The following is a 23,451-nucleotide window of genomic DNA, read 5'->3' on the forward strand; positions in this document are numbered from 1 at the left end:
GTGTTTTAAAACAAAAGCACTTGACAAAGCATGATAAACATGTTAATAAAAGATTGCAAAACAATGAAATGTAAAAATAGATTGTGATTATTTCGTCTTTGGCAATTTTATTTTTGGACAAATAAATTAATAAACACGTAAGAATGATTGAATACGAGGTTTTATAAATTTCAATTGACAGATTTTACTGTGGGCAGTTATCAAAATAAATCTTTTTAATTGTGAAGATCGGAATAATACTTTTTTGTTGAATCGAAAAAAAAGCTGCTGCTGTCAATACGAAGTTCAATAACCGAACATTTACTTTTGGTAACGATATCTACACATCATTGTGTCTATGTTTGAACATTGACACCCACATTTCCTCAACTCTTTCATCTGGTGATTGTTCTGAAGTAAAAAAGCTAAAACCTCAGTTCACAGTGGAATCCTGGTGCCGACCCGTTTGTATGGGAGCGAAGTATATAATTGGAAAAACAAGGATGAAAGTAGACTGAAGGCTGTCGAAATGCGATCTCTCAGGCGAATGTATGGTTAAAGTGTGTACTATACAATACGGTGAATAAATGTCGAGATCGTACATTATATAAAGTTGAGATAAGCGTTTTTGACAAATTCAATTAAATTAAAAATTAATATGAGAAAGCACATGATGATGACTCATCGGACTAAACATAACATGACTAGACCTCATAATATTTCTTAAATAACCCAAACGGGGTTTTCGAAATTATAAATAAATAAAATAAACACAAGAAAGGAGTTCTGTGTTGGTTTGGATATGAAGAGCTAAAAAGATTTACGACGCAAGTTTTGATGGCTGCAGAAATTACGGAAGACCAAAAAAAACATGGTTTGACAAAATCCAACAAATATTTGAACGTGGACATGACAAAAGTCGGAATAATCGGCGAGCGTGCATGAGAAGATGTTTGAATATAGAGGGAGCGAGGTCTGTATGCAAAGACAGAGTGATATGGCTTTCTATCCTCTCTGCCAGCCCGTGCGGGGAAACGGCATGATGATTTGTTTTTTTGTTTAACTTTAGATTATATGCTAGTTCAGGATAGGTATGTTAAAAGATTAAATAGTTACAATATTTGAGTTTGTCCAAATGTTCGCAGACAAAAAACTGGATTTCACCCCCTCAGGAGTCATTAAGATTAACAAATTACAACAGGGATGAAGAAAACCTTAAATAAGGGAATATGGAAGCCTAGGCATTTACAGGGCTTATGACATAGTTACACAGTGTGACATTCACCATTTTGCCTATGTTTGAACATCCATATTTCTTCAACTATTCCATTTGAGTGAAGTTAAAAAGCTGAAACCTTTATTTTTGTGAAAATACTGATAGAGTTTTACCTTGGTACATGGATTTAATATTTTTACAATTAATTATTACTGAGATGACCGACATTGAAAAATGGTTAAATTTTCGGATATATATTGTATATGATGTTGTTTAATAATACATGGTCGGTTAGTGTGTTTGACAGCAAACAAAATAATACAATAGTTTAGTCAACGTAATATAAAAAGGCCCATTTTTACTAATTTTTAATTAAATAAAATATTTCTAAACGACATCCATAGATACAAATAATAAATGGAATAGCTGAGAAAATGTGATTTTATGTTGTATGCAGTGACAAGTATTTTGGGTCAGTGAAACGGTTATAATCAAAGATGACAATAAAATACACAAATAAAAAAAATGTGTTATACAAATAAAAGTAAATACACTATATTTATAAATAAAACCTACAAAATGGACTAGATTTACACATTTAAATAAAGTAATAATTTTAAGAATGCTCAATGCAGTGTAGGAACTACACTAATATGAATATTTACATCATACAAATATTTAACATGCAAGAAATATCATATTTTGCAAGCTGACTATTTTATTTTTACAAAGTAGGTACCTATTTAAATACTGTTTTCTTTTACAAATCTATTTGCTAGCAATATGGCGATGATAAAACTAACTTTTATTCTGAGTTTCTTATAGTATTTACAGTTTTTCCATAGTCAAAACTTCAGTAAAATTCGACTGAATAGCTTTTAATATACATTTATCATAAGGTAATAGGATAAAAACTTTATGTACCAGAAATAAAAAATCAAAATGGAAAACTAATTTCATGTTAACGTTAAAGATTTCTACAAAAGTATAGCGTGATGTTGAGTGTCTCGAGATCAAATCAAAATTAGGTACAGTGTTGTGATTTTATCAACTGGATTCCTATCTTTCTGGCATAAACATAATATAGTATTATTTTTTTGGCCATGTTTTTATTTCATATTACAGATATCGTTCTTAACATTGCATTGTTGATTTTAAATTTCTAATACGAGTAGGTGTATTGAATCAAATGTTTCTTGACAGTGAAAATGTGGAAGGTAGAACAAAAAAAATAATTCAAAATGTTAGATACCTAGGTATTAATTATTAATGATAAATATTGAAAAAAATGACTCAATATGGAATATTATATCTTATATGGAATACCATAATTTTTTTCGAACAAAATGTTCATGACGCAATTCATAACCGTATTTTATTTAATTTACTCATATGAGTATCGCACTCATTTTATCTTGTGATTCCAATGAACGCTGTTGGAGTGGTAAAAGTTTGTTGTTTTGGCAGTGAGAGAAAAATTTTCAAGATACGTTAAAGGTTTTCAGAAAGCTGTATTTTTGTTTGTCTTTATACTTTCAACACGTTTTATTGTTTGCGTGTTGTTGTTAGATTTTATTCCGATAAGCTTGAACTCATCTGTAATTCCGAATTCGTCGGCCTCGTGGTGTCGTGATTAGCGCATGTATCTACCGCGCAAGAGGTCTCGGGTTCGATTCCTGACATGGTTGACATAAAATATTTATTCAAAAATGTGTTTTTACACTAGAATATTTCATAGTCCCTAGACTGGCACCTGAAGCCTAAGACTGATTATCTTACCTTCATGTAGCAGAAATGATCAAGATAAGCTGCGATTGGTGTACCAATTCAGTGCCCTATGCATCGTTAAGTGCGGTAAAGGAAATAATGATGATGATGATGTAATTCCGAATATGGACGGTCACTGGGGGTCTAATTTTGGAATATTCCATATTTAGGTTCTAATACTTAAGAAATTGTAGATTTCTTACTACAATTTGTTATATTTATGTTGATATCTTCGTCACATTAAAAAAAGTGATAACACGAAAGTGCCAAATAAAAAAAGGAAAATATTTCAAAGGGGCAAAAAAGCTTATGTGACCCTATAAAAATTATTTGATATAGAAAAATCATCATCATTCCCTTTCCGCACCTAATGGTGCATAGGGCTTTGTCAATTTTTATTAATATTGAAACTATAAAGCCATAACTGAATGCACCCAAAATGTACGACGACTAATTACGATTACCATTAAAAGTCTTATTTATAAAAGGTGTTTTTTTTGTCGAGAAAACAAAATGGTGTACCATATTTGGTCACTTTTCTCTAATAATATATGGAAATATTTATTTTCAGAAACAATAAAATATGTAAATATTACATATATCTAAAAAGTTCTGATGATACTATTTACCCATGGAAGCAGGATACTATATTAAAATTGTATAATATCCGCAATATCACATTTGAATAAATCCATACTTTAAATTGTGATTTTGTGACAATATTCAATGGCAGATATTTTTCTTTTTAAGTTGTTTAGTTAGGCAACTTCTAGGTCGGACGAGTCCTCGTCGGAGTATTGCAGGGGTGGCAAGTGCGGCGGCGCGGGGGGCGCGGAGGGGGCGGAGTCCTCTTGCAATCTGCGCATGCGCTCCTGTTCCTCGCGTTTCTGCTTTCGCCACTTCGCACGTCGGTTTTTGAACCACACCTAAAAAAGAGAACAAACTGAATTAGCCTTACAAAAAGAACAATGCGTATTTTTATTTTTTTTTTTGCATCCACGGCTAGAAGGCCGTTTTCAACATTAAACTACATACTTAAGGCGAAGTCACTGTGTAATGTAAAACAATAATATTGAAATTAATATTCAAAATAAAGAACCTGACGTTTTTCAAATTTCGGAATTGATAAGAAGGTTTAAAAATTACTGGGATTCAATTGGACAAGTATATGAAAATATAAATTTAGGTTTTTATTGTGATCCTTTCAGACTTAAATAAATTCTTGTGCAAAAAAATAATATTTTTTTATTCTCTAAACATTAAAGGAATTAATTGATTTTTTGTCATAATTTCAATGTTTTTTTTAAACTTTCATGTTTGAAAAATTATGTATGATTCAAAACGAAAACACGAAACTAATTATTGATAGATGGCGCTTTTATAATTTTTTACTGAAAAATGCCATTTTTACGTTTATTTTCAATGACAACAACAAACCTTCACGCCCTTTCCACTTAGATTCGATTCCACGAGAGGATAGAACGCCATAACACTCTATTTTGGCATACAGAACTCGCTTCCTCTACATTCATACATCTTCTCATGCACGCACGCCGATTATTCCTACTTTTGACATGTCCATCTTCAAGTATTTAATGGACTTGATCGTGCCATGTCTTTCTCGGTCTTCCTCATTTTCTGCATCCATCAACATTTGCATCATAGATCCTTTTAGCCGTTCTTTCGCTGTCCATTTGCTCTACATGTCCAAACCAACGCAGCACCCCTTTCTTGATTCTGTCAATAATGCATGTCTCAGCCTTACACACTTCACGGATCTCGACATTTGTGCACCTATCATACATCGTTTTACCACACATTCGCCTGAGGGATCGCATTTCGACAGCATTCAACCTACTTTCATCATTATTTTTCCAATTCCATACTTCGCTCCTATACATTAGAGTTGGAACTAGAACTCCGTTGTGAACTGCTAGTTTAGCCTCCTGCATTTGTTTGCCAAAGAAGATTTTAGTGCACCGTTCACCCTGTTCCCGGCACTCACCCTCCTTTCAATATCTTTCTCGGCCTTTCCGTCCATAGTAAACATACTTCCCAGGTACACAAATTCTTCTACCTGATTCAGAATATCTCCGTTCACGCTGATCTCACATTTAGTTATATTTTCATCCCTTTCAAAAACCATCACTTTCGATTTATCAACATTCATAAGCAAATCGCTTTTCTTGCATACATCGTAGACTTTTGTTACCAAGAATTGAAGTTCTTTTTTGCTGCTAGCAAGAAGCACGGCATCATCCGCATACAGAAGACAGTTAACAGTTATACCACTCATTTTTGCTCCCATTCTTGAATCTTTCAGTTCTTTCATACAGTTATCGATGTATATGTTGAACAACCATGGTGACATTACACATCCCTGTTTGACTCCTTTCGGAATATTAAACCACGATGTGAATGACCCATTCACCTTCACACATGCTGTGCTGTCCTTACACAGTGACGCAATAGCCCTTGTCAGGTTACCATTTACTCCATACTCCGATAAAACCTTCCACAATTTCTCTCTGTCAACTCTATCAAATGCCTTTTGCAGATCGACAAATGCGCAGAAAAGTTTCTGATGTTTAGCCAGAAACTTTTCTGTCATATTTCGCAGAGCAAATATTTGATGCATACATCCTCTTCCATTCATAAATCCACTTTATTTATCCCAAACTCTATCTTTAGTCACTTTTCTTACTCTCTCAATCAGTATTCTGCCATAAATCTTTCCAACAGCGCTCAAAAGACTGATAGCTCTATAGTTTCCGCAGTCCACCCTAGAGGCTTTTCCCTTGTATAGAGGCATAACAACAGCTCTCCTCCAATCAGGGGAGTGTTTTTCTCCTCTAAACATAGGTTAAAGAGCTTATGTAGCCATACAAAAATTATTTCTCCACCCGCCTTTATAAACTCTGTGGCAATGTTATCATAACCTTGCGCTTTCCCATTCTTCATATACTGAGCAGCATTTTTAATTTCTTCCATACTTATCTCTTTCGCATCGTCATCTGCATTTATGTTTACTTGAGAAGGTGGTGCGCCCGAAACTTTACACTATATTGATTTTAACAAATACTATAACAATATCATTTCGGTCCTCTTCACAAAATGGTGTACAAAACAAAAAATCTTCCGTTTAAACAAAATAATATTATATCTTGTTTATTGTTTTGTACACCATTTTGTGAAGCGCATAGAAATGATATTGTTCATCTGTTGACTTTTGTAAAGTAAAAGAGCTGATCAGTTTTTTCAGAGGTTTTATCGACACTCTGCCATTTTAGAGAATATTAATTTCTATGTTTCTGATTACAGCACACGCTGTTTTACCTCCCGGCTTCCAGAACCAGCCTGCCTCTGCTTATGCCGATCGGAAGAGCAGTCAGGCAGCTGAACATTATCACTTCGGAGATCAACATCTTTCACATCAGTAAAACTATGTTTAAGAGGCAAATACTCTTGCTGCGGGAGCGTATTATACCTTAAGGTTAATTCTAAACGAAAATATGAAACTAATTATCTTACTTTTTGTTTTGTACACCATTTTGTGAAAATGACCTAAATAATATTGTTACGGTATTTGTTTCAATCAATATAGTATGAAGTTTCCGCAAACCAAGTTTTGTAAAATTTCCATTGAAAATTAACCTAAAAATGGCATTTTTCAATATAAAACGATAAAAGCGCCATCTATGAAAAACTAGCTATATATCTTCGTTAAGAATCACCTTAATAATGTCGGGCTATTTCTCAAGAGTTCCAAGTTTAATATTTTGTTCCAATATAAAGCCTTAAATATTTTATTATTATTTTGATAAAATAAATTTAATTTGAAATTAAATATGAAAATTAGAATGTTATGAAAATGTGAATATTTTTAATTGAAAATACATATTTAATTTTATAATACTACTACTACTATCACGCCATTACTCCGCAGGGGTAGGCAGAGAGAATAGACCGCCACACACATCTATCCTGGCATACGTTTTAGCTTCTTCCACATTATTTCATATTGTCATAAATGCCCTTCGGTTCTGCTTTTGACATGACCAGACAAACATTCTTTGGTCGTCTTAGACCCACGTTACCTTATGACAAAACTTTATTTTATACATTATTATAAAAATAATTAATGCTCCTATTCGGACTTTCGTGGGACTTTACCTCTTTGATTTTAAAAACTCAAATATAGGGGAGAATAACTAATTTTATGTAGGTCAGATAAAAAGGAAGGAAACCAAACATAATATAATGTTGCCTATTTTACTTAATTATTAATTCGTAGCAATTTCCCCCTTTTTAGCTTAGTAACCCCTCAAATCTAATTAATGCAAATGGATATTTCAAAGTGTTGTTGAAGTTTATAATAAACACTCGTAATTTGGTCCATCAGACAACGCTAAAACTCCAAAAGCCCAAAGGGAAAGCGATAATGTTAATACGAAGTGAAGTTAATTCGTTCTTTTAATAAGATTCTGTCGGCTACAGAAGCCGCAGAAATGAGGAACAAATTAAAACCAACAGCCTCTGAAATGATTCCACAAATTAAACTGCTTTTCCAATACTTACAAAGCTCTCCCTATACCACCGCGCCGATTCCATATCTAAGCAAGGGGCCCGGGCGCTTTGACTGCTAATGGCTTCACCGAAGTATCAGATTTAAAAGAAAAAATAATTTGTTTCGATCAATTTTAAAATCCCCTAAAATTCAAGTGAATCCTTACACCAACTGAATCAAATACTGTTTCGAAAAATCTTTTAATTCAATTTATTTATTTAATCGGTATGTAATTTTGTTCATTTATTTTAACAATGGTTAAAACATAAAACGCGTGATAAAACGAAAAACAATAATCCACTAACTGAAAAAATGGGAAAACAATCGTTTCATAAGGCGTTGGTAAATGGCTTCTTAATCCAACAATATTATTATTACGGAATTTTAAGAGTAATTTCATAATATTTTCCAACATTTTCACAGAATACATAAATTATTTCTTTGAAAAGGGAATATTTTATTATGCATTGTGTATATTGACGAAAGTTATGATTATTTTCACAATATCGGCTGGTTGCGCCGTATTTGCCATATGTATTGTGTATTGCACATTTACTAGGTTGCGGCGATAAATTTATTGCTACCTACTGAGCCCTAGCGTCAATGTTGCAATTATGCTTCAATGGGTACAATCTTTTTCTCTCTGGCCCAATAACATCTGGGCTGCGATTAAAAACGGCTATCTTTATCGGTATATACTGAGACGGTATAAAACTAATATCGATATTTATGTACGAAAGTGTGTATATTTGTATGAAAATTCAAAATATATTCGTCGGTAAGCGGTAATTAAACATGTTTAGAAAAAAATATTTTAAACATATTCTATTCTTCCTACAGAAAACTTAATTTTACTTTGTAGATAAACTTGAAGATACATTTTATATTCCTATCATAATCGAGGCCGAGGACTGTCATCCAATGTGCATGTGATATCAGCGTGATTGCTAACAGTCATTTTAGTTATCAATAAGTAATTCCATGCTGAGATGTTATCGCATGCATCGTTAGTCAAGAAACCGATAAGTGCCTAGTTGACCACAGGACATACGATAGAACCTACCGCGAGAGAAGTTCAAACATTAAAGTTGAAAGAATCCCATAACAAGGTAGGTAATAGCATCAATTTGCATTGGGGTTCGGTGGAAAAGTATTGGAAGGTAACGCAATTGCAACACCGAAATCCGCGAACCAGCAAAACCCGTAATATTCGAGCGTCTATACCTGCTATCTTGCGAGGGGCGCGAGCGTAGGGACTGGTTACACCACATTTTCTCTGATTCAATGTGGGATTGAAAATACAATGAATTATTCTAAATCCATTTAATAATATCAATATTCGTAGTACGGGATATTTCCCCATTCTGGGAGGTTTGGCAACCCTATGTACCGACCAAAACAATTTATTTTATCAGTGTGAGACTTAATGAGGGGTGAAATCACAAAACATGAACGTGGTTCAGATAAATTGATTGATAAATATGCTGCTGTAACTGGGTAGATATTGAAAATAATCCTTTGGAAATCGAATAATTTATTGTGTGAGGTCAATGAATTAATAATTATTTTCTGGCACAGTTAGGTACCTACATGAAATACTCAACAAATAATAAATATTAATAATAAGTATGTATTGGGTGTTAACAAAAATTTTGTGTTTTTTTTTTATATTTAAAAACGGGCACCAAAAGTAAAACAAAATGGTGTAGAATTTACGGCATTCAAAAGAATTTTTTTTACTCCACAAAGTATTGTGTTTGCTCTTACGTTACATATATTACTTGATTTGATTGCAAACCTTCAAAATGGAATGCCATGTATACGAAAGTGAGCATTTGCGACACTGTCAGCTATTCGCATTCAATTGAAGAAATAAAGCTGCCAAAGCTGCTCGCGATATTTGCACGTGTTTGGTGAAGATGCTACGATTGGAAGGAAAGCTCGTCAATGGTTTTTGCGTTTCAAAAACGGTGATTTCGACCTGAAGGACACGGAGCGTTCCGAACGACCAGTGGACTACGTATTATTCATAAAGATCCCCTTCAAACCACCGTAGAGATAGCTGAGTATTTATTTTACTTTATTTTATTTATTATGGTTCACAAACAATAAACAATACATGTGACATTGGTATAAAAATCACGAATTATTATTTTAGATATTTTTCTTCAATTAAATGTGAACACAGCATGCACAAATAAAGAAAAAATTGTTTATAACAGATTTTTTTTAAATTGGCTGGCTTAGTTTTAAATTTTTTATTTTTTTATTTTTTTTATTTTTTACATATTTATTACCGCAATTAACAAGTAATTATTTATACAGCAAATTAATTAAGTAGTAAAAGTAACATATATATTTTTTTATTTTTGCTGTTGGTTTATCTAAACTGCCTAACTAGGGATAGCTTCCCCGTTCTAAGGCAGTAAATTATGTATTTTATAATAATATAAAAAAGTAATTACAGTTTAATCATTATGTGTGCTTTTTCTGTCTTAAAAGTAAACAATAAGTATCCAGAAAAAACGTAAATAATATCAAAATCTCCATATCCTAAGTCCTAAGTCATTACTAGTAAAACAAGAAATCAGCTTACGTCCTTCTACAATGGACAACAATTTCTCTGACTCCCTCCGACCAATATGGATTTAAAATGCAGTCAACACCTTTCTCATCCTGGCAATCTCACCACATTTCCACGAATCTGGGATAAGGTTATATACCCTTTGGGCCTATAGTATTGCTGCCTTTGAGCTAAAAAAGTATTAACTCCTCTCTGTAGAATCAGATCCTTATTGGAGTGTCTAGTATTATGAACATGACAAACCCTTGCGTATTTTTCCCTGTTGAGATGTGTGACCGCCATTGACCTCAATATATACTGTTGACTTGAATTGAATTCTATGATTGTTAATCAAGTTATTACAATAATAGTTAGTTACTAACCGGTTATTAAAAAATATTTTACCTAACTAACATATTATGTGACTATTTGATTTTGTAAATTGCGTTTCAGTTTTCCTAAAATCATTTAATTTATCGTTAAAGATATCAATATCAGCATTACTTTCTACCTTAAAATACAATCTTAACATACGTGATAATGCATTAAAGTGCGCCATATTGTTATTGAAGGTTAGAATAGAAAATGTTGTGTACGATCTCAATCGCCGACGGGGGACATTCAGGGGTACATTCTCTAAACAAAATGTTGAATCAACATTGCAATTAATTATTTTATAAATATATATCAAGTCTAAAATCTGTCTCCTAAATTCCAACTTATCCAGACGAAAATGTTCTAGGCGCTGATCACACGACTGAAGGGTTCTACCCAGGTTACATTTAAATGTTAGGATGAGAATATTTTTTTTTTGCACAGATTCAATCAAACTAATGTGAGTTATATAATGTGGTGACCAGACTACGGTTCCAAATTCCAAATGACTACAAACCAATGAATTGTAAAAACAAATTATCGATAATACATATTTAAAAGGTTTACATTTATATTCTGAATATAAATCCTAACATCTTTAGGGCTTTTTCTTTGATATTATTAAAATGAGTGGAAAATGTAAAGCGTGAGTCAAAAGTTATTCCTAGATCTCGAATCGTGTTAACTAAATGAATGCTCATATTGTTGATAGTTTAATGATATTTTTTGTTGTTCCAGCATATGAATTGTAGTAGATGAATGTAGATGAATTGTAGTCACTAGACTATACACCTCCATCTTAAATCCTACCGTCTTTTTACCATTTTGTTTCATTTTTAAATTTGGAAAAAACGGACACGACTTATGTCAACACCTAATGTTAACGAGTTAAAAATTAACTGAAAATAGACCTGTTTATCCTCGTAATCGTTTTCTTATCCGTATCCTGTGGAGCATGGGGACCTGTTGTTATTTAAATTGCAGCGTATCTGGATCAATTTAATACATGAAATGTAAGGTGATCAGTCTTACGCTTCATGTTTACGCTTTATCCACGGACAAGAAATATTACAGTGTGAAATAAACTTTTAAAAAATTGAAAAATCTGCCCAGTTAGGGATAGATTTCCCCGTTTTAAGACAGTAAACATATTTTTATTTTAAATAATTATAACATACAAAACAAATACTATTTTATTATTTCACGCCAACATTTCACATCCTTCTGCCAGAAATGCAGGAATAGAACCCGGTACCTTAAGCACGGAATTTTTAACTAATTTGAAAACATTACATTTTCACTACCGTTCAGACGCACAATGAGTTTTTCTGGGTAGTTTATGCCGTGTGTCGTTCGCAATATTTTTCGATGTTTCGGATTGCAATACAGTATCCTTGGCTTGGATTTTTTGAATTTTGTTTTTTTTTTTAAATAAATATTTGCGTTCTTATAATTTATCAAAATTTTTAATTTTAAGGGACCATTTTCAACGAGTTTTAAATAACTTACTATTAGAAAATAGGTATCAAGTTGGGGTACAGTGGGATTCGAACCAGGGACCTTTGGTCTGTGAGTCCGAGACACTAGGCACAGGACCACAACCCGATTAAGTAAATATTTTTCCGTCTCGAAACCGGTATACATAGAAAAGTCGGTAAGTGGTTAAATACAAATATTTAATAACATTTGGTATTTATTTTCCGTTTAATAAGTTTCATGCTTGGTAAAATCAGTTTCCTATTTTGTTTTTATCAGCAGTAACTGCATCAAATTTATGCGGATATTTTCAAAAAACACGTGTCAATAAACGGTAGTTTTATGACATAATAATTTCATCCCTTTTGACTTTTGATACCCTAGGGAGGGTTGAAGTGTTTCCCCTTAGTGTGGTAGTTAGCCATTACGCGGTGCGTTGCCCACAAAAGGGGGTGTTCTTTCTACGCCTTTTGTACCAATTTGATTCAGCTTTTGTCTTTTTTGCCACCATCACTTATTACGGAATTGGTGATTCGTGTGTTGATTTATTTTATTCAATATGCGGCACACGTGCCTTTTACGATATAAAATATATTTGCGTAAAGCCCTCGACAACTCAAAAAACTATCAGTAGTATGTGAAATGTGTATTTTTAAAATTTTGTTTATAAAGAAGAAGTTCAGTTCTACAAATTTTTTTTACAAAAAATGTTTACTTACGCGCGACAAAATATGTGACAAAGCAGTGTGGCAAAATTTCTTAAAAATGTATTTAGTAAAAGGCCACCGGTGGCCGACACTGAGATATTCCAATTGGGCCGTGTCGGCTACCGTTGGCTGACACCCCCATCTTCTCTAAGATCTCCTCAAAAATACCTCAAAACAAATTGAATAATTTTTTTAAAATCTAATATTAAATTAAAAACCTAAAAATGGAAAAAAAATTTTTAGACATTTCACGAAATGGCGATCAATGTGTTCAAAAAATCACAATAAATTATTAAGGTCCAACATACAGTCTATTAAAACAATGGTAAACGATGATGAATAAGACACGAATACACATTATGATACATAGCAACATACATACATACAAAAAATTCTTACGCCATATAAATTTTAAACTTATAATCAGTCATGAATTTTTAAATTAAGATTTTTAACTAAAAACATAAAATTTGTCAAAACTTAACGAAAGAAGAAAAATTAAAGACCTTTTAAATTTATTCAAAATTGTAAATTCAATATGGGATTGCCCTGAACTATTATCTCTCATCAACCTTAGGGTGCCTGGAAGAATGACTGTCTAGTCCTAGTGTCTAGGTGCCACCGTTTTGTAGCAATAATTCACGGACAGTCTATACTTGTAATGCCGTATTAAACAGACTTTATGAACTCGGCAATAGTTATTCCCACGTATCTGATATATTTAGTGTAGGGTAGAACAAACTTTTTGAACTTTTTCAAAGATGATGAATAGTAATTATATAATATTTATTTATTTATACATTTCAAAATATATACAGTTATTTGTTTACTTTGCCCAGCTGTATGAAACAGCACTTGTGATTGATTTTCTTGTTGTTTTATTGCAGAATGTTTTATTATTTAATTTTGTTTTTTACATTTATTCTTGAATTATTTAAACTTTCTACTGAATATGCTGTAAAATTTTTAGGTTAATTTTTTAAATATAAATCTTGTATAATTTTAAGGTTTTTTTTTTTTTAATTCTTGGGTATAAGGAAATTTCCGTTTTTTTTTTTTAAAAAAGAAAAAATATTAAGCCAAATATGTTAATTTTTGTGAAAGGCAGATTTGCCGTTTATGTAAATAAAATAAATAAATAAAATAGCTAGAGAGGAAGAGTCTAAAACTGGTAATACCAACATGGAAAAGATCCACCTCTCTCGGTAGGCTGTACAACAGACGATCATTCTTCCCACAGGTATGTATCATGGACGCGACGGGAAATTAGTCCTGCATTCAGGAAGAAAAAATGGTCTGTGTTGCCTAGCTCTTAACTGCGCACACGAGTATGTACGTACCTACATGATTTCACGTTTTCCTGTAAAACATAATAGATAATTGCCGCGTGACGTTAATTTTATTTTTACTTTGATTAATTTTTTTTCACCTAACATGAAAAATATTTTTAACAATGGCTTTGTAAAAAATAATTAGCTGTCGAAATTCACTTTGATATTTCAAAATGTCATCGACACGACACGTGATTCTGGAGTGCCGATGACCCCTTTTCTTTAATGATGCTCGGTATGACGAATGTTGTTGAACCCTTTGCTTTGATAACACACAGGTTGGTAGCAAAATTAATTAATGAGCTCGGAACAACAGTAAAAAAACATTTTTTCCGTGTAATAGAATACCCGGAAAAAAACATTTTCCATTCATATTCTTCAGATATCCACGTTAAGGTGAATACGCCAGATGTCAGCCCTTTTGAGTAATATTATTTTGCTTGACTTAATTAGCGTTTATCAAATTAAAATAATGGAACTGAATATCAATTATTTAAAAAATTGAAGGTTTTAAATATAAAATTGCTATATTAAATGAATCGTTTGCTTCAAATACATAAATATAAAATAAATAGTAGTATTTCTAGGTCTCAAAACGTAAGTACGCGACCTAGAACAGGTGGTAATATCTTAATTTCTAAATTAAAAACAACTACTGCACAACATCATTATACTTACTGAGGAATATTTTTCTTTAATGAAATGAACAAATATAATAACTCTCTTAAAAATCGAAGAATAATGTTGGATCAGTTATTTTTATTCAAATTAATAAATAATAAAATTGATTCTCCTAACCTACTAGAAAGACTTCCATTCCGTGTGCCATCTAGACCGACAAGACAAAATCTTTTGTTTTACACTGAAAACGCGCCAACAAACTATTTTAAACAATCTACAATACCTAGAATATGCGACCAATATAACAATATATTTACCAAGGCTGATATTTTTTGTGACAATGTATGTAAATTTAGGTCAAAAATTATAGAAATTTTGAGAGAAGCAGACATTTAACATTATTATTATATAAATATTTTTTCATTTCGTTTCTTTTACATTTATAATATTGAACAAAATTTAAATTATTGTACTAAGAGTAAACAATTTTTTTGGTGTGTGCATGAGTTTCTGACACTAATATACAAAGAAATTGGCAATATATGTGTACATACTGTTTGTTTACCTAATAAAATAAATAAATAAATAATAAAAAGTACAGTCAGGAATACAATATATTTAAGAAAGAAGTAAAAAATTACATCTATGGTTCTTCTTTATCTAACACTGATTGAAAACATCGTTTATATCTTTTTTGTAATTTATTTATGTTATTATAAAAATATTATTAATTAAAATAAAATAAACTATTGTAAGACGTCACTCCCCATTATGTACATAAGAATTGTTAATTTGTTTTACGTAATCAAATTTCTCTTTTGAAATTTTGTATTACTACTAAAATCGCTTTAATGAAATTTTATCGACTTCTCTTGGTTTAAAATCTTCTCCTTATATTGCTTTTTAAAATTTTAAAGATTACTTGCTATACTTGTTATTCCTTCTTTATTTTTTCTTTTTTCTCTGCTGCCATTAGCATGTTTTTATAATTTTAAACTACTTTTAATTACTTATATTATATATGTTAATAAAATCAATATATTGCTGCTCTTACTATAATGTGTCATTAATTTTGAAGATGTTTTTTAAATTGACCTAAATTTACTGTCTTATATTTCACTTAAAGATTCTTCTCATCGTTTTTTTGAATCGCTTAAAATAAATATGTGTTTATGTTTTTCATTTTTTATTTTACTTTTACATCTGAGCATGTTTTTCATTCTTTATTTCCATTCTTAATTTTTAATTTTCTTCATTTTTAATATTATTTCCATTTGTAAATACTCACTACAAACTACAAACCTTAAAATATCTTTTTTTCACTTAAATTTTAATTTTTAAACAACTTTCTTTTATGTTTTCTTTTTCCTTCTCTTTTTTATGCTTTCATAATTAACTTTACATATAATTGCTTTTTAATATGGAAACTTCACTGGTCCATTAGAATTAAGTCTAATTGTGTAAAATATTGAACTTTGTAACTGTACTGTATGTTTCCTGAATAAAAGAAAATAAAAAAATAAAAAAAAAGTAATGGGAAACGTTAATGTAAATATTTGTATTTCATTAGTGTAAAAAATTGTATTTATTTGCAGTTTTGTATTTTTATTTGTTATTAATAAAATAAAATTAAAAAAATTCAAACTTTCATTAGTTGATATCGGTTTCACCACTGATTTATTTATTTTATTATTTAACACTTAATATACATATACAATATATATACATATAAGGGCGGGCATATAGCCTTAAGGCAATTTCTTCCTACCTACCCAAACCGTTCAGTTTGAGAAAAGTTTTCGATGTCAAAAATCTTCAAAAGTTTTAAAGATTCGGTCACTGGCATTTTTACCCGAGTCCGGGTCAAAAGCTTATAAATTTATCAGCTTCATATCTTTTATAACATAAAAAAATGACAATCGAATTATCATCCTCAGGGTATTTGTTGTATTAAGGTGATTGCAAATTCACTTTGAAAAAATATCGTCTTACGAAATTTCTTGAATTTTATTTCTCTCAAGCGGAATTGTTTCGAAAAGGGTTGCTATCTGCGCCGGCGGAGTGATTTACCCTTATATAACATAATGATATATTGTGAATAAAGGTGCACTTGTTCGCCTTCGGAGATTTGTTCAGACCACACGGGAAGCTTGCCAAATGTTAACATACAAATTGATTGTGTTATAATGATAACAATGAACTGAATTATTTTGTTACCGCCAACAAGCGGGCGGTATTCCTTATTCGAGTTGTCTTCAAAGAAGAATGGTTTGCGATGCGGTAGCTTCGAGGTATTGTGCTGGTTTAATTATTATTATCGTCCACTGAAGTGAATTCGTATCGTTTGGAACGGACTTTGTGCGCTGCACCCGTCCATTCAAAAGCAAAATGAACTTGTGGCATTCAAATATGTTTTTCGTATTATTGAGGGATTAAAATAAAATCCGATTTATAACTATGAGACGTACAACTCAAATGACGCTGGCATTGCACAGGCATGCATTAGATACATATCTGTGCGTGTTATATTTTATTAAATGAATTTTATATTACCACTTGTTAAGGGTATGAGTGGTAGGTAAGAATTTTGACGAATGGGTATTTTAACATTGTCTTTCTGTCACTCTCTCGCAAATGCTCCTCGATGCAGTGCAAAAAAGACAACTGCACTACGAACTGATTTTGGCCAACCGAAGTCGATAAAATCGACGTTTCACTGTCCCGTTTTCCGCACTTTAAAACAGAACCGATTTTTATGATATTTAAAGAAATAGTATCAAAATGCAATTTTTTGTATCGGAGTTTTTTACGTTTTCCAAAATTATTTGTCATATTTGTATAGCGTACGTCCGAAGATGGCAGTCAAAACTGCGTACTTTCTTGGGGTTTTGGATTGCACTAGATTCCATAAGAAAATAATTTATCAAAAAAGCAAAATGATAGAGACGAGAAATGATAGAATGCCAACGGTGAACATCTATTGTGTGTAGAAAAATCATTTCTCTAGTAAATAATCCTGTGAGAAAATACGTAACTACGTCTGTATGAAGAAAAGTAAGACCGCGCTTCCTGTTAAAAACAAACAAACGCCGCATCGATAATGGCTTCACCTTTCAGCTCCTTTGCTTCACAAAAGTCTATGCATTTACAGGACCTATATAACATTCACCATTCTACCTATATTTAAACTATCACATTTCCTCAACTGTAACATTAGTTGACTTTTGTGAGGCAAAGGAGCTGAAAGGTGAAGCCAATATCGACGTCGCGTCAGTGAAATTCAACTAGCTGAATATGTCTGCATATTTCCTTCTTAACAATGTTTTATTCTCTTTTGCAAAGAATTTAAATCGTAATAACTGCCTAGAGAGTGAAATCCAGCCTTGTCTACAAGCATTTGGACATACTCAAAATATTGTTGTACGCTTTTTGCTAAGCTTCCAAAATATTAATTTCCTCGGAATGTTTGACATAATTGAAAACGTTAATTTGTTTTTGGTAAAACATTTGGAAAATAATAAATTGCTAAATTAATTTTATAATTTGAGTCTTTTAGGATTTGATCAAGGAATTATTAGTTAAATTCGTTTCAACAGAGAGGGAAAATATTTTTGAGAAGGGAATATGGAAGTCTAGGCATTTACAGAGCTTATAACCCGTCATTGGCTGGTTTAAAAGTCCACTTACATACTGTGTAACATTCATCATTCTGCTTATATTTAAACATCCACATTTCCGCAACTTTTCCATCTGTTGACTTTTGTAAAGTTAAAGAGCTGAAACTTGAAAATTGTTTTCAGGCGTTGCCTAGTAGGTGAATTGGTTCAGCCGGATAAATCTCACTATCGTGATAAAGGTTTGAAGGTAAAGTGGCCACTTAAACCAGCTAATGACAGGTCATAAGCCCTGTAAATGCCTAGACTTCCATATACCCTTCTCAAAAATGTTTTCCCTCTCTGTTGCAACAGATTTAAAAAGTTTTGATTTTACTTGATTTACTCCCTAGGTAGAAAATCAAGCCAGTCTGCAGGCATTTGGACATACTCAAAACATTGTAAAGCCAGTGAAAAGTAGACACTCTTTGAATAATATTATCTAATAATGTGCTTAAATATATTTAAACATTGCCCACGTTGAAAAATCAACAAGGCAACATGGCGTTATTCTGAGGTGACAAAAGTAGTTATTTAAAAATAACCGGTAGAAATATTTAATGTATTTTTTGTTTTATACATGAGATAAATACTTTGTATTGTTTTTGGAATGTACTTGGCCTAAGACATTGTAGTATTGAAGCCACCCAACAGAATTCTCAAATCGAATTACTACCATAAGACAATCATAACATTAATATTTATTTTTTATTCATTCATCCGCAAATATTGATTTATTTACATTTATTGAGAAACAAGTCCCAATAAAAAGACTGTTAATAGCCACAAAATTCATGACGATAGATATAAGAAGGTTTAGTGTTTTTTTTTGTTGTTAATAGACTAATAAAATAAGGCAAAAATTTGTTAAAATCATTTTCATATAGGTATTTTTACTATCAGAATAAATGCGATGAGATTAATGGCGACCTCAAGAGAGGAAATGTAGAAAAAGCTCACGCTGCGGTGAAAGATTTCTTTGGTATGAGAATTGGAAAGGGTAATGTAATAGAAGGAGAAGACGACAAAATACTATTCGAAAAAGACCAAATAGGAGAGAGGTGGAAAAGATGTCTCGAAATGCTTTACAATGGAAAGGAAAATATTGACAATGAAACATTGATAGAAAGAGAAAATGAGGTAGACGCGGATGATTTGGGAGATCCAATCATTAGAGAAGAGTTTGACCTAGCACTGAAAAACCTCAAAAACGGGAGAGCACCCGGAATCGATGACGTTCCGGCTGAACTCATTAAGTCAGCAGGAAAAGGAACCACATATGCTCTGTTTTAAATAATTCAGGCAATGTATAAGACTGAAAAGATACCGGAGGACTTCGAGAAATGCCTAATTGTCACATTACCAAAGAAGGCAGGTACGACAAAATGTGAGCAACATAGAACTCTTTGCCTTATATCCCATGCTTCAAAAATATTGACTAATATCATCCTAAAGAGAATTGAACCAAAAGTAGAGAACATCCTTTCCAAAGACCAGTTTGGCTTCAGAAGAGGTGTAGGGACCAGAGAAGCAATATTGTCTTTACGAACACTACTAGAAAAAATAATAAAAAGAAACCAAAACACATACATTGCATTCATAGACCCGGAGAAAGTCTTTGACAAAGTAGAATGGAAAAGACTCTTCGAGATTTTAAAGAAAATTGATATCAAATATAGAGATAGACGAATAATCCAGGCGCTATACAAGAATGAGGCCGCTATAATCAGATGTGACGATGATAAGACAAGGGGTAAGATAGGGATACTCACTATTACCTGTTCTTTTTAACGCTTATATACAGGGTGCAATTGACGACTTGAGAAAGACGATGAGTCACAGAGAAGGTGTAAAGATACACGGGCAAAAGGTGGATATGATAAGGTTTGCTGACGATATTGCTATGGTTGCTGAAAGTAAAGAAGAACAGCAAGAGGCCTTAACAACTATGGAAAGCATTCTTCAAAATAACTACAGTATGAAGATGAAGATAAATAAAGACAAAACAAAGCTACTGACTATAGGCCGAATGCAACACCAGATGAGAGTAGTTATGTCGGGAATACCACTAAAGAACACCAAGGAGTTTGTCTACCTCGGGAGCAAAATAACGTGGGACGGTCGGTCTAAGAGCGAGGTCGACAGCCGTATACATCAAGCTAGACTTGCATTTAATAAAAGGTCAAAAATAATAGAATCACATAATATAGACCTAAAACTAAGAATACTCCTAATCAAGACCTATGTATGGAGTATCTTGATGTATGGCTGCGAGACATGGTGCCTATCCGAAAGAGATAAACGGAGACTAAAGGCTTTTGAGATGTGGTCCTATAGAAGACTACTAAGAATTTTCTGGAGAGACCACATTACAAATGAGGAGGTTCTCCAAAGAATCGAAGGTGGAAGGCACCTGCTCAGGACCTTGTCCGAAAGGCAAGCGAGATGGATCGGCCTTGTAGTACGTCAAGAAGGCCTCCTGCATGTCATAATGGAGGGGATGACCGAGGGGACAAATTCTAGGGGACGCCCACGCCGAGAGTACCTGGAGGACCTATTAGAGGATGTGCGCTGCTCATCATATGTTGACTTTAAAGGAACCGCAGAAGACAAGGAGGAATGGAGGAGAAGAATGAAAGTAATTGCTGCCAGCCAATCCCAGGATTGAGATCTATGAATTTTCAAAGTTTTTTATTTCTGAAATTACTTCGAATGTGACGTCAAAAGTTCTCTTCTGCTTATTATCTGTCTAAAGTAAACCAGTGACGTCATTCAAAGTAGTTCGATTTTATTAAATGATTTTTTTCGTACATTTTCAAGAAACTTTGCCGTACAATTTAATGCTTTAATTTTTAACGCGCGCAAGAAAACATCTTTTGGATCCAATTTTCCGTAGGGCTGAAGATCCTAATTATAATATGAAAACGAATCTACCGTTACGAGTTAATCAAATTTTAAAAATATTTATCTATTCAGTTTAAGGTTCAAAAACAGAAAAATATTTTTTTTAAATACCAAAAAACATAACATACTTATATTTACACAATTATTTGTGAACATTTATAAAATACACACAAATAAATAAAACATTAAACAAATAGATATCAACATAAATATCAAATTATTTTGAAAAAATAACTAATATAAAACATACAAAATAATATCATTGAAAGCGCAGAATTCCACAGAAACTTCATAAAAAATTAATAAAAAATGGCGGACATTAGAAATCGAGCTTTCTATAAAATTTTCCAAATACAGTAAAGTTTTCGGGAAAATTTTGCGCGATAAATTAGGGTCTCATAAAGAAAAACACTGATCTACTTAAATCAAATTTAACAACGCATCAATTTTATATTTTATTAGTATGTTCCATTTGGATTGTTGAAAAAGGAAAAAGATAACAAGATAACAAGTGTTTTAATCTTCGTAATACTTTTATAACACATAATATATTCACACGGTAATTATTCGTACTGAATCAAGTCCCCAGTAATCCGATAACTGGCTGTGTCTTCCTTTGATGGTTACTCACTCGAGGAAGGAAGATTCCTTAGGTGTGAGCCGCCACACAAGTGTAGAACGAACAATAGCCGTTAACTTGGTATGGGATCTTTCAGGTAGGCGATGGTTGTCAATGTGAACTAATAGGATATTGTGTATCAATTACTTAAGTCGGGGTTTGTGTTGCTGAGCAACTGGTAATCTTTGATCTTACAATCACTGTACCGCATTGAAAGAAAGTCCACTAACCAATGTGCGACACAGATTTTATTTTACACTATTGTACATTTTTTTAAACCGTTTTTAATTGAAGGAGCACAACATGTTATGGTGAGTTCTTATGCCGGGGATCAAATAGTATAAAGAAATATACAATTAAAGGCTATAAAACAAAAATGTAATAGTGTTTTTCAAATAGCATTATTCTACATTGTAGACAGGCGCTGTTCACAAAAAAAGTCACAAAAAAAAAAAAAAAAAGATTTTTTCTTAATTGGTTTGGGTATTGTGGTGCATTAACCACAACTCTTTTCTATGGAATTACAACAGGATATGTAATTTATTTCTTAGCTGCTCAAAAATTCTAAAACAGAGGTTTAGCGGGTTATTCCTAAGAAAAAAAACAAAAAAAAAACAAAAAAAAAACATTAAATAATGCTTTAAATTTTCCGATATAATTTTTAACAACTCGGAAGACATGTAAAAATGTAAAAACTTTAATATCAAACTTAATCTCCTATGCATACAAATTTTTGCTATAGTCAAAATTAACAACGCGATTTCAGTCTGAATAGCTGGAATTGGAAATCGGGAACATTGGAAGTTCCTGCGTTCCTTCTAATATTTCTTTATGCTAATCCAATGTTAATTTAATTTATTTATCTTATTATTTTTACGTAAAATAATTTCAAGTTGCTTCGTCTGTCCTAGGATAAGTAACCTCGTTTTAAGACAGTAAAAAAATATAATTTTACTAGCCCAAAATACAATATCGTCGGTGATACTGCAAATTCGCGTAACCTGTTTTTTTTACGAAAATGTTTTGTTAAAATAAATTCGTTTTGGGACTTAGAGCCATTAGTCTTAAGTTATTGCTATTTTTACTCTTTACTCTAGATTTTTTGATACTCTAGCGGTATTTTTGGTTGACTAAAACCATTGGTAATTTATTGACAGATTGCTCTTTAGGTTTCCCTGCCAAAAAAAATCAATCGATAGTTACGTAGTACTGCAGTATCACCGACTGTTTGTAATGATAAAATCATTTTTTAATAATGGTCACATATTAAAAATAAATAAGGACTTCAAATATCAACCAACAAAAAGATATTAATGACAACGTGTGTTGGCCGTCTATCAGCTATCATCAACCTCCCGGACTCTCCGCGACCAATTTTACCGAGGAAAGCAGTCACCAATCTCTTAATTTCGAGGCTCTAACTCAAACCATTGAATGAAAAGACCATGAATGATTTATTTATTTAATACTGACTGAATTTTGTATTGCTTGGACAGTACATAAATACATATGTATTTATCTTAATATTTCGTACCCAAAGTATCAATAACCCGTAAAAAGGAACAACATAATATGATATTATTATGATAGGTATCCGTACAAGTCTATGCGGGTAAAATTAATCTGGGTTGCGATTACACGCTCCATTCTTTCTCTCGTTTTGTATGGAGGCA

The 23,451-nt window shown here is 32.2% G+C and overlaps 1 protein-coding gene across 1 annotated transcript in view; it reads right to left on the reverse strand.

Annotated features, from left to right (window-relative positions):
• Nucleotides 1-3,720: 3,720 nt before the first annotated feature.
• LOC148282718 (uncharacterized) overlaps nucleotides 3,721-23,451 on the reverse strand; it is an 88,964-nt gene continuing 69,233 nt past the window's right edge. The window contains exon 3 of the mRNA XM_088224641.1: nucleotides 3,721-3,888. Within this exon, the coding sequence (XP_088080767.1) occupies nucleotides 3,721-3,888 (168 nt within the window). The remainder of the gene's footprint in view (nucleotides 3,889-23,451) is intronic.

This window comes from Micrasema longulum, unplaced genomic scaffold (genome assembly GCF_059751315.1).
Source record: "Micrasema longulum isolate JH-2025_06_02 unplaced genomic scaffold, ASM5975131v1 h1tg000301l, whole genome shotgun sequence".
NCBI lineage: Eukaryota > Metazoa > Arthropoda > Insecta > Trichoptera > Brachycentridae > Micrasema > Micrasema longulum.